The 13,073-nt window shown below is 43.7% G+C and overlaps 2 protein-coding genes across 8 annotated transcripts in view; both read right to left on the minus strand.

Annotated features, from left to right (window-relative positions):
* The window catches only part of LOC116151590 (ankyrin repeat domain-containing protein 26-like), a 71,955-nt gene that overhangs the window by 36,207 nt on the left and 22,675 nt on the right, over positions 1–13,073 (minus strand). For 6 of the 7 annotated variants that reach the window (XM_064490602.1, XM_064490600.1, XM_064490588.1 and 3 more), the window contains 6 exons: positions 12,575–12,711; positions 10,518–10,584; positions 7,119–7,233; positions 6,783–6,956; positions 3,643–3,749; positions 656–2,330 (listed from right to left, as the gene is read on the minus strand). The gene's annotated coding sequence lies outside the window, so the exon portion shown is untranslated. The remainder of the gene's footprint in view (positions 1–655; positions 2,331–3,642; positions 3,750–6,782; positions 6,957–7,118; positions 7,234–10,517; positions 10,585–12,574; positions 12,712–13,073) is intronic. The other variant, XM_064490595.1, reaches the window with a different exon arrangement.
* LOC135319015 (ankyrin repeat domain-containing protein 7-like) lies at positions 1,475–8,107 on the minus strand. Its single transcript, XM_064478088.1, has 6 exons — positions 7,896–8,107; positions 7,119–7,233; positions 6,783–6,956; positions 3,643–3,749; positions 2,193–2,330; positions 1,475–1,583 (listed from the first exon to the last, which is right to left on the minus strand). Exons 1-6 carry the CDS (start codon positions 8,105–8,107, stop codon positions 1,475–1,477), a joined length of 855 nt encoding a protein of 284 aa, XP_064334158.1.

Here is a 13,073-nt window from a genome sequence, read left to right on the forward strand (position 1 = left end):
CTGAGGAATGCAATCGGTAAGAAAGAGACCTTGTTGGTGTAATGATGTGAAAAGTAACCAGTGCTTCTCAACAAGACACTGCTTTCCTGACTTCTGCACTATCACTAGGTGTCTTTAAAAAACAATCTCTTATTAGTATGCTACACACTGGCCCAGCTGTGCAGTTCTAATTGTTGGCCATTTGTTTACAGCACCAGGAAGGTATTCCTGAGCTCCCAGTGTTAAAGACAATAACTTTTTAGTGAGACTACTCATTATGCAATAACTAGCATTCATTTACTGGAAGTAATCCGTTTGCTGTAAAAATTAAAGATCCAGTTCTGTAACAAGGCCAACTTGTTATAATGTTAGAGGAAATGTACAACAAAGTGAAAACCCTGTTTTTCTTATTTACACAAAGATGGAATATGGCATTTCAGGAGCCATGATTAAATAAATGAATTTGTTTTCAGACAATATTGTCTCACATTTTAAATTACCTACAATTAACTTCTTAAATAATTCTGAATACTAGACCATTAAGAAAAAATTAATGAAAAAAATAAAAACATACATGAAATTTACACACTGGCTTTTTTCACTGCTCTTCCATTATCAAAATTTCCTCAATCTTACTTCCTTATCTATGGGAGGCCCAACAAGAGTAACTTATTACCAGAACTCTGTCCTAGGTCGGTATTTTGAGGGGGAGTAGTTGCTATATTTCCATCTGTGTAGTCGACAATCAGCTGGTAAAGGCTGTGTATAAAAAAATGGGATAAATAAATATTACTACTTGAATACTAATATCAAAAACAATTACCAAGTATATTAAATTCTTAGATTATTTCAGACAATATCAGAGGTAATATCAAAACTTCAACTGTCCCATATACTTCAAACTTGTACAATCTACACTTTTAAATTTAGGATGTATAATTAAAAAAGAAAAAAAAGGAAGGTGAAGTAGTCATGAACTGAGGGCAGTACAGCTCAGTAAGTAAACTAGAGCGAGCCTGACATAAGGTAAGTGTCTCGAACTCAGAAGTCCCAGCTCTATAACCAACAGCTATTTGTTCCTGGAAAAGGGGCTTCTCTTCAGCTCAAAGTCTTCCTTTATAAAACTGGGATCTTACTGTCTTGTTAGGCAATTAGTTATTAATACTCATAAGACTATTACAAAGATTTAATGAGATAATGTATTCCTCAGATGCTGAGAGAAATAGGGGAAGAATGGAATAATCTGTTCTTGAACTTTAATGCTGGAACTATTTGAGAATCCCAAATAAAACCCAATGTGTGTTTTTTTTATAGGTGTAACATTTAGATGTGGCAGTTTTCAGAAAATGTTACAAATTATGGTGATTAGCTGTTCTTCGTGGTTTATAATTCAGGACACCTCAGCTACTATATAACTTGTAGCTAAACTCATTTATAAATATATGACCTCATACAAGCATATGTATGAGAACTAAACAAGCTGTCACGCCGAAGTTTACGTGTCGATCGCCACGAAGACCGCGGAAACTGGATCAGCACAGGCATCCCGGGAGCAGAGGTCAGTCATGACCCGACTGCACGACCAGTTTCTTTTTCCTTTTCTTCTTTTAAAATTTTATTAAAGGTCTTTAGAGAGCAACATCCAGACCCAGACTCAGCTGCCAAGGAGATCCTGTTAAAACTAGTTTTAGTACCAACGCTGCAGCAACAGAATCAAGGGAAACAAGAGAACGATTAGCATGCCCTCGCCCTGCCCCAATGTCTTTGGGAGAGGATTGTCACTGTGGCCTTAGGGAATCCCTTATGTTCTTGAAAAATTCAACAGGAAGATTATAGAAGAAAGCCCCCAAAGGAAAATACAGGATTTTCTGCTCTGCTAAACATTTCAAGACCCAAATGACTAGTTAGAAAAATCAGATATGTGACATTACTTGAACCCCATTCATAGGGGTTACACTGAAATGAAATGGAGACCAGTAGGACCCTAAGGATAAAGGTCTTACAAACCCTGAGATAAAGAACCCCGTGCCCACTGCTCCATCTCACTAGTCTGGCCTTTTGCTGGTTTCCAGCTGGTGATGGGGAGGGTCTCACTGCCATCCCCAAAGTGCCTGCTCCCAACTAGGAACTCTCACCTGTCATGTAACAAGTAACAGTTAGGTCATTTTCAACCTCAATTTACAGATAACTGCCATTTTAATGTAAACACTTACTGTTTAAAACCATTACGACAAGCATATCTTTCAGCAGACATTCCGTGTAAATCTCGAGAACTGGCATTAACGTGCTTCTGAAGCAGCAGCTTGACTGTGTCCGGTGAGTCATGAAACACAGCAAGCATGAGCGCTGATCTAAAATAAAAGAGACAACTTCACCCTTAGGAACTTAGTTAGCGTAACTCAAGCAGTTAATTTGGTCTAGTTTACCAAGTTAATATCTAGCCCACCCCTGGAGAACTGACCATTTACATGCTCAAGTGCTCATCTTTGCAAATCCCCTCCAAGGCCAAAATGGAGGGACAAAAAAGAAGCCTCCTGTCCTACTAGGGTAGCACATAGTAGAAGCTGCTAACTTAAAGTCCTCTGATGGACAAGAAAGGATGCTGAGGTCACTTATCTGAAGTAGGTAAAGGTTTAAATAAAGGATTCCCAATTTCTTCTCTAGTCTGAAATATAATACTTTAAAATCAGCTAGAGGTCAGGTAAGGAGAAGCTGTTTGCAGGCTGAAAACAGTAACATGAATAAAAATGGCAACAAAAATAGTCACGGCTGCAGTTAACCACGCTGAGAAGCATGTGCCCGGCACTAACCTGAACAGTCTACGCATGGTCTTTCTTAGGCACAACCACCCTTGAAGGATGTACGACGACCCTCCTTTACGTGACACGAAACGTACTGGTTGGTGATAAATCATGTCCCCCAGGTAACACACCTGACCAGCAGGAGAGCTGGGAATTCAACCTCGTCTGACTCTAAAGCCCAGCTCCTTCCTCTCTATCATCCACCAATGACCTGTCTTCTTTAAAGGGAGTGTTTATTCAATAATTCAAGCTATTTTTCTTCCTTCTACCATTATCAATTGAAAATAAAAACATCAAACTGTACAAGAAATGAAAAAGGATAAAAACTGATGAGCCCACAGTATCTGGTCATAGTTACTCTCTTAGTGATACTCACTTAGTGATAACCTAAACACATCACTATCCTTCAAAGAAAGTAATTTAAAGCAGAATCATCCAAAAGGCAAAACAAACTCCTCTCTGTTTAATATGCATCTTTTAAGAAAAAAATATACACCAAGTAGAGGTTAAAAAAAATTATAAAAGAATGAAGAAATTCAACACTGTCTCATAAGGTAAATTAAAATTAGAGTCCATACTAATAAAACTAAAATGAAATCCCTGAACTATGGTAAGATCACATGACCAAAAAAATCAGGTTGCAAATGACAGCAGTCACTACCATAAAGGAAGATGAATCCTGCTGCATACCGTTCTTCGTGACACCAGGCAGAATAATTGCTTTTCTACCTGACTGAGGATGTGTTGATTCCAAGTTAATCCTCTTCTTATTAAGTTAATCTTTCTGATTGGCTGTTACTACTCTAGAACAACATTAAGATTAAACAAAAAAAAAAGAGGGAGAGAGAACAAACTATTGTACCTTTGCATCTTGTCGACTGCATGTACATTTGCCCCGTTCTCAATCAAAAATTTGACCATCTCTTCTTTGTTCTCCCTGACGGCGACTAAAAATGGTGTGAAGTTAGACTGTAAAATAGTAAAAACATTTGATAATGTACAAAATTACATATACATTTCAAAACTGAATTTAAAAACTTAAGCCTCTGAACTTAAAACATATACTATAAAAAAGTAAATAACAAGTAGCCCCTTCCTCCTCGCCCCTCTGTGCCCCTTCTCTTGAAAAGGTTCCTCCTTGGCCTCCTGGAAAGTTTCCCTGTGAAGTCATTCTCTGAAACCCACTTCAGACATTTGCTGGTTCCAAGAACCTTCGCTTCTATCGCAGCGTGTGTCAGGCATTCTCTAGTTACCTTACTGCTCAACTACTACTCCTGACACTCTAAACACTGCTCCAGAGAGAGCCATTTAGCTACTGAATCAACTACATTTTTAAGGAGCCACGCTGAGGAGAAAGATACCATACTGTCTGCAACATGCATAACCTATCCAGTTACAACTACGACTAATCTCATAAAGCTTGCACACATTCCAATGGGAATATGACTACTTGCATGTAAAGAAAAGGTTTTTCTTAAACCAACTTATAAATTCTAATTTGAAAACTTCCATCCCACTCTTAAGGGATTATTATAAAATATGAAGTAGACTATAAATTAATATAGGCTGTCTTTAAAATATTGAAATACTTATCAAAATATACAACAGGAATTGTAAATTCAAATGCTTACAGAGGCAACATAGGTGGCCCGAGTAAGTGAAGGTCCCAGGTGAGGACAGCACACCGGAGAACACACGCCCCACCGAGAAGGGGCCACCTCTGCAGGGCAGACCGTACAGGAGCCTGGGCTCAAGGGGGACCAGATTTGATTCTTGAGGAGAAGTTCTGAAGTGCAGATTTCTGCACAAGTCTCCTAAATTTTAAATGTTGACTCAATGTGTGGAGACAAACTGAACATACCCAGGGCCATGTTTAGTCTATAGCCCACTTGTGTTTTTATGTTTGCTGTGTTTCCAAACAGTTGGGTGTAAATCAAGTATTTGTATGTAAAACCTTGCCTTCCTGTAGAATCATATGTCTTACACACGAAAACACTGGACCCCAACATGAAATAAAAATTGTGATTAAGACTCATAATACCCACTTCAAGAATTTTTCCAATGCCTGCTAAAACTACAATCTACCTGTATCTTATTCTCCCTGATTGTTAATCAAATGGATCATCAGTTCATAAGACGGCTGAAACTAAATTATTATAACAATTCCAATTTGTTACTAATGTCATGGGTCTTGATGTTTAAAACTGCCATCTTGCATGGTACACTTATATACAATGGAATACGACTCAGCCATAAAAAAGAATGAAATAATGCCACTTGCAGCAACATCGAAGGACCTAGAGAGTCTCATACTGAGTGAGGTAAGTCAGAAAGTGAAAGACAAATCCCATAGGCTATCACTTAATATGTGGACTCTAAAATATGATACAAATGAACTTATTTACAAAGCAGAAACAGACTCACAGACATAGAAAACAAACTGGTGGTTACCAAAGGGGAAAGGGGTGGGAGAAGAATAAATTAGCAGTTTTGGACTAGCAGATAGAAACTACTATATATAAAATAGATGAACAACAAGGTCCTACTGTATATACTACAGGGAACTATACTCAATATCCTGTAATACACCATAACGGAAAAGAATATGAATATATATATGTACATACATATAACAGAAAAAGAATATATATAGCTGAATAAGAATATATATATAATTGAATAAGAATATATATAACTGAATAAGAATTTTATATTTAACTGAATAAGAATATATATATATAACTGAATAAGAATATATATATATAAAATAGAACCACTTTGCTGTACACCAGAAACTATCACAACACTGTAACTAGACTTTAATTTTAAAAAGCTGTCATCTTGATTATGTTAGGGCTCAGTGAATCTAACAGATAGATTGCAAGAGTCTGTCACACAGCTTTAACCAAAAGAAGGCTCATGATTTCCTATTACTGCAATCAGAAAAACCCTGTTGACCTAATGACCTGGATGGGAACAAATGGTGCAATATCTTTAAAGGGTCTGACTCTACTTACTGAATCACTCACCACAACCAAGTTTCTAAGACTGTCTGAGAGCCACTGAATGATCAGTGGTTAGAAGGGAAAAGGAGCTACTCTTCAAGGCAATAGATACTGCCAGTAATATTGCCAGGAAGAGACGGATAGAAGTCAGGCTAACATGGCTGGAAACGAGAGCACTGAAAGAAGCAGCATCTATCAAACCCCCGCTCTTCCAGAGACGTCTTCTTTTTGAGATCTGTGAATTTACATGTATTATATATATCCATTCAATAGTCCTTAACCAAGGGTTGTATCAGAATCTCAGGGAAGTATTTCCAAATACCTGTGTCCAGACCTGAGTAGGCTTATTCAATCCAAATCTTCAGGGGAGAGCCAGGAGGAAAAGCAGGAGGACCACCTGCGCCATCACTTGCTCCCCACCTACGGCCACAGCCCCGCAGGGGAGCTGCACCCGGCTGAGCATGGAAGAACCCAAGGTGAAGGTGTACGTGGAGGGCCATGTGGCCACCAGCACAGGTGAATGCCCCTGCTGGCTGTCAAACATGACCTGACCTCACTTGCCCAGATTCTAGAACCTGGGATCCTGGGGTGCTCAGGGCCTGTGGTTTGCTGCCTCCCCTGCCCAGGTGCAGTCACCCAGCTCCCCTTGCTGGGTACTGGGTTCCTTCCTCCTCCCACCCACCCCCAGGCAGGCACCCAGCCCTTGCCATCACTTCACTCCCCGCAAGCCTTCATCTTCTCTAGGCTCTGAGCCTACCACCCACTCCCAGGCACTTCCTAATGGGAAGTTGCTCCTTCTGGGGTACAAGTGCGGCTGGGAGACAGAGCTCTGCCCTTTCTGTGGGCACTACCTCTAACCCCTGGCCTTGGCTTTGGAGTTGTTTCCATGGTAACAGGGCCTGGTGTATTCAGTATACATTCTACTATAAATAAAACACCTGTAGCTAGAAAAATCCCTGTATTTCAAATATCTTGTAAATAGTCAGCTGAGCTATACCTGGTTTATCGCCTCGATGTTTGCCTTATAGTGGAGCAGCTCTGCTGCAATTGATGTATCTTCAGCCAAGACGGCGTAATGCAGAGCAGTGTTCTGACAGTTGTCCGCAAGATTTGGGTCAGCACCCTGTTTCAGCAGGATAGTGACACACACTTCTTTCTGGCATTGTACAGCCTGTTGGTATCACACCAAGAAACAGACTGTAAGTACTAGGCATTCCAAGTTAACATTCCTCAAGTCCCAGCAGCTCGTTATATTTAAAACAGATACATTCATTTTTATTCTAAGTAAGTAAATCGAATCCATCTCACGTGGACACGGTTGGCTGCTACACACCTTGATGAGAGCTGTCTTGCTTTCCTCATCACGAGCATCCAGGTCACACTTCCACTGGATAAGGAGAGCCACCACTGATGACTGGCCGCTGGCGCAGGCTAAGTGTAGTGCAGTCCTGAGAACATGAGAGGACTTTTTAGGAAATTAGAGCGTACTAGTTCAAAGGTACAGTTACTCGTGTAATTGTAAACATTCAACAGCATGCTATTCCTACCCCTTTAAAACTAACATTTAGTCTTCTTATCTTCGTTCTTTCTATGGGGAAAGAACAATATTTATTAGCTCTTATTACTCACCACATTAATGGAAGAACTACCTGTTTCAATAGAAAGGGCATGCCGTTGAGATTCAGCTCACCTTGGGTCTGACTTCTACTTTAACTCTGTCCCTTATTAGCTCTCACTTAGCCTGACTGTGCCTCAATTTCCTCATCAACAAAATGGGCATGAATTAGTAGTTATCTTACAGGACGCCGCTGTGATGCTTAAATGAAAACCTATGCAAAGTGTCTGGCAGTTGAACAGCTCAATAATTGTTAGATAATATTATAATTGTTACCTTTACTGTTTTACCAAGACAACATTTCAATTAAGTAAAATGATAGTGTATCTACTTTGCTGCTGCAAGGATGAGAACACTGTACTTCAATGATTCTAACATGCTCATTGTCTCACACTTGAACATCTCTGACATGGGAAGGCAATTTAAAATCCATGTCTTACAACCACAGTTGGCAGCTCCTCCTAGGCCCGCCCCACCCCGCACCACCTCTGTTACCTGTTCTTCCTGTCTCTGCTGTCTACATTTTTCTTATGTGACAGCAGCTCCTGCACTGTACGCGTGTCACCTAAATATGCGGCTTTGTGGAACTCCTTTAGCTCACACCTATGGACATGATACCCAGGCACAGGCTTCTCACGACTCCTGCGCTCTCTCTGATGGATGCTGAAGTCCACCCAGTTCACGAACTCAACGAGTCTCTTCTTCATCTGGCTTATCGCCTTCCGACACCGCTCACTTCCCTCCTGGTCTCTTGCCACCTCCCAATCTCAGCGCTGGCGCTGCAGAAGAGCCACAGAGGTCTCGCTGCCACACCTTGGCTGTGAAGCTCAGCGGCTTGGAATGTTTGGTCCGGAACACTCGTAGCCTAGCAACAGCACTGGCCCTCAACTGTCCCTCAACTGTCCCTCCAGAGCCAGTGTCCCTGTGAGTGTGCACAGAGGCCCAGAGGCCCAGTGTGCCCGGTGCGCACGTGGGAGCCTAAGTCATTTCAAATCTCTGCAATTGCCTGTGGGCCATTTTGGATTCCTTTGAAATGTTGGTGCTAGGTGGCTGAGTGTTTTGGGGCATTTCCAGAAGTGAGGCTTGACCCTGAGAAAGCCATGTTTGTATGCAACTGCGGTTAGAGTGGGGTGGAACCACAGGATGCTGAAGGCCTAGTCCCCCAGAGAGCTCCCCACCAAAAACCTCTGTATCTCCTTATCCCCCAGTGTATTCCTTTCCCCATCCCTCTGAGCCCCAGCCAGTCTCCAGGGAATTTAGCAGATGCAAACAGCAGAAAGCTGTTTTCATGGTTTCAGAGATTGTGGCAATATGTATCATTAAGTACAAACTTGAGAAGCCAACACTCGCTCTCCAGATGAAATGAAAATGCGTTTCCTCATGTCTGCTGACCCTGCTCTGTGGCTCAGCCTTATGTTTACACGCTTTCTTCACTGTATTTTTTTTTTTTTTTTGCTTTTATTTCCACCAATTAAATCTTCAATCAATCTGAGATTTATTCGGGAGCATGGTATAACATTTGAGAACTTTTTAACCACATAACTATGAAAAGACCACATCAGTTACTCAGTGAGGCCATGCTGCTGGCTGACCACTTGCAGGAGGGGGGGAAGGCAGGGCAGGCCTCTTCTTCCTGCCTAACTCCATCCTTCCTCAGCTGGCTAATTATGGCTTCTGGCCCTGCCAGGATCAAAACTGCAGGGGGCGGTAAAGTTCCTAAGTGGCTGACACTCCTGGGACCTGGTCTTGAGTGGACTGGACCTGGCAAGTGTTCTGAAGCTGACTCTCTCAGGGGCATTTCTGTGCCCCCACCTGCAATTCCTCTGACCTAAGGGAATGTGGTGTTACTAACTTCCCCATTTAAACTATCTTTTCTATTAGCATACACTGTTATTACCCTCATCTTATAAAAAAAAAGATGCGTTCACCCTCCAACTGCGGCCCCAGTTCTCTGCTCTCCAGCACACACCCCTCCTGCCCCTGCAAAGGAGCTGTTCCCATTCACTTCCTCTGATTCCCCTCATTTTCCATCCAAGCAAGTGTGTCCACTCACTGCAACTGCTCACGACAGGGTCACCCACCACCCACCAGGTGCTGACTCCACGGGGAGCTCTCAGTCCTCTCCTCGCACGGCCCGGCAGCCACACTTCCCACCGCTGCTCTCCCCGAATTCCTCAAGCCCTTTCTTCATGGGGCTTCCTGGGTCTCGGGCTGCTCTGGTTTCCTCCCACAGCCCTGGCCGGTCTTCTCAGTCCCAGCCCCTGAATGCTGGCACACAGCACCCCTGAGGCTCAGTCTTCTGGCCTCTACTACTGTCTGCTGCCGCCCACATCAGCCTCAGGGCTTTATGTATTATCTACAAGTTGGTAAGTTCCAAACTGCTATTTCCAATCCAGACCTCCCTCCTGTATTCCAGACTCAAATACCCATTGCCTCTCAATGTCATCTCTTGGAAGTTTAATAGGACTTCTCCTGGGCCGGCCTTCCCCTGGGCTGGCCCTCTCCTGGGCCTACCCTTTCCTGATCATACCCTCTCGAGGACCTTCACTTTCTTGGTCCAGCCCTCTCCTAGGCCTGCCATGACCTGGGTCTGACCTTACCTGGACATGCTCTCACTTGGGCCTGACCTCTCCTATTCCTGCCTTCTCCTGGGCCTGCCCTCACCTGTCTTGCCCTCTCCTCTGCCTGCCTTCTCTTGGGCCTGCCCTCACCTGGGCCTGGCATCTCCTGGGCCTACCCACTCCTAGTTACTGCCAGCACCTGGTACTTCCCTCTCCTGGTCCTGCACTCTCCAGGGCCTGCCCTCTCATGGGCCTGCTTTCTCTGAGTCCTGCCCTACCCTGGGCCTGCCCTAACCTTGTCCTGCACTCTCCTGGGCCTGCCCTCTCCTCCTGCCCTATCCTGGTCCTGTCCTTTCCTGTTCCTGCCCTCACCTGGGCCTGCACGGTCCTGGGCCTGCCCTCACCTGGACCTGCCCACTGTCTCCTGGGGCTGCCCTCTCCTCAGCCTGCTTTCACCTGGGCCTGCCCTCGGGTTTGTCTGCCCACCCCTAGGACTTCCCTCTTCTGGTCCTGCCCTCACCTGGTCCTGCCCACTATCTCCTTGACCTCCACTCACCTGGCCTGCCCTCTCCTGGACCTGCCCTCACCTGGACCTGTCTTCTCCTGGTCTTGCCCTCTCTCTCCTGGGGAAGTAAGCCAGAAAGAGAAAGAAAAATACCATATGAGATCACTCATATGTGGAATCTAAAAAAAAAACCAAAATATAAATACAAAACAGTAACAAACTCATAGAATACAAACGTGTTTTCCAAGGGGTTGGGGGGTGGGAAAGGACAGACTGGGAGTTCGAAATTTGTAGATACTGACAGGCATATGTAGAATAGATAAACAAGATTATACTGTATAGCACAGGGAAATACATACAAGGTCTTATGGTAGCTCACAAGGAAAAAGAATGTGACAATGAATATATGTATGTTCATGTATAAGTGGAAAATTGTGCTCAACACTGGAAATTGACACAACATTGTAAAGTGACTATAAGTCAATAAAAAAATGTTAAAAAAAAAAAAGTGTTCCATTCAGAGCTATGGTTACATGCTGATCTTTTAGGGACAGAGACTAGGTTGGAACCTAAATGTACAGACTGGGAGAGAAAGGGATTTCAACTATTCTGACCAATTCCTGTTGAATGAAACAGAGAGGCCAAGCCCTCCCATTTCAAAAGGGCCCAGTTGGTGAGAAGACCCACTGCAGGGCAGGAGACGGGAAGGAACCTCCTTAACAAAGGTCCCAGATGAGAAAATGGCCCAGTGACACTCAGCCCACAGGGCCTTCAGCCTGAATGTGAATGTGGGGAACCCGGGCAGAAGTAGGCATGAGCCCTTCCCTAACCTGCACAAGGTGGAGGCAGCTTTCAGCACCCTCCTCACCACCAACCTGTCCAGCCTTCCTCACTGAGTCACAAGGGAACTGGTTGGAAAGGATTTCAGCCTCGTGTGTTTGGCCCTGGGCGGGGCTGGGATTCCCCTTCCATCTGAGTGGAGGCCAATGATGTCCCCAGAATAGGGTGTGTCTGGAATCAGCTGCTCCAAGTGCCCCGTGTGGGTGTTTCCTAGCACCACAATCTAGAGGGGAGGACCTGACAAATTCTGTCTGACGACAACCTAAATGCTTACCGAGTCTTATTAGTCAGCATTATAGTGTTTATAGTAAAGGGCTGAGCCCAGACACAGCAGAAGTCAACCTCTGCACTATCTCATGAGATCTGCCCAGGCCACAGCACTGGATGTAATTTACTTTCATAATTTCCCTCTCCGTTAAATGTGAGCTCACACTTGACCATTAGCAACTTCAACAACCTCCCATTTAGGTTCCTGGGGAAGGTTCTCACATACAACATCCAGGGCTTATGATAGTGACCCCAAAGCATCCCAAATGTTAGAGACATGTACAACTAAGATACACTTCTCGGGGACAGATCTCTCTATTAAAACAGCTATTCCAGGCAGTGGATGAGAGCAGTGTTGTCTGAACACGTCCTGCCACACACAGGATGCAAGTCAACATTCGGACAGGCTCAAGTTTTGTTTATCTTTTTTCATGGTCCCTGCTTCTTTTTGTAAAGTCTTGTAAGTTTACTTGCCCTCCGATGTTCTGATACTCTTCCCACTCAAATTAGTAATGTCTGCTCTCTGTATTATTAATCTACTTAGAAAATAAAATGGTACTAAGATAGATTGGCAATCTGTTAAGAGCCAATGAAGGCAAACTTTCAGGTAGGTTCCTAACAAAAACGTGTCTGTTACAATGAAAGCCCATATTGACAGAGTCTATGAATGATTTGCATTTACTACTGGGGTTTTTTAACTCATATATAGCTAATCTGCATTTTCCCCAAATTCATTTTTGCTTACTAACCCTACAGTTGATACCCTTACGATTTAATTCATCAAAAGCAATCACTTAAGCACTGTACGCGGGCATGTTTGTGGCCTGCGTTCCTACAGGCTGCCAAGCACGACACAAACATGAGACTAAGTTCATCAGGAAATGAGTGTGCACATGACACAGGGCCACACCAACTACTGCCCTGCGCCAGCAACCACAGCAGGAGGCGCCATAAAATCTATGAAATTCTTCTGCCAGCTCTGAGCCAACAACAGTACTTACAGGTTCCGGGGGCCTCGTGCCAGCCAGGGGAGCGCACACACGTGGTGCTGCTGCACCAGCCAGGGGCAGGGTCCAGCCAATGTCCCCGCTGTTCAGTGGATTGTACACTTGGACATTTCTGGCCAGTCCTCTCACCACTGAGAAAAGAAAAGGCAACACATATTTCTTACACCTGTTTACACATGGCAAGCTATCACTTACCCCGAAATTCTGCTCTGTAGGAGAAATACTTACTTCCTTAAACTTTGAATTATCTACGCACAAAAGCACATGAAAACTCTCCAAATCCACATTTAGCCAAACTCAGTCAACTAGGGCCTTGGTCTCTATGGAAGCTAAATTGTTGTCAATAAAAACAAGGGCGTAAAAGTAGTAATACTGGGTTGGCCACAAAAGGACAAGGGACAAGGGGCAAGAGCGAGAAACTGGAAAAACAGCTTCAGTTTTCCAGCACAGGTCATGGAAAGAGAGACAAGAGGATTCTATCATCTCTGCCTCT

The sequence above is a fragment of the Camelus dromedarius genome, chromosome 2 (genome assembly GCF_036321535.1).
Source record: "Camelus dromedarius isolate mCamDro1 chromosome 2, mCamDro1.pat, whole genome shotgun sequence".
Lineage (NCBI taxonomy): Eukaryota > Metazoa > Chordata > Mammalia > Artiodactyla > Camelidae > Camelus > Camelus dromedarius.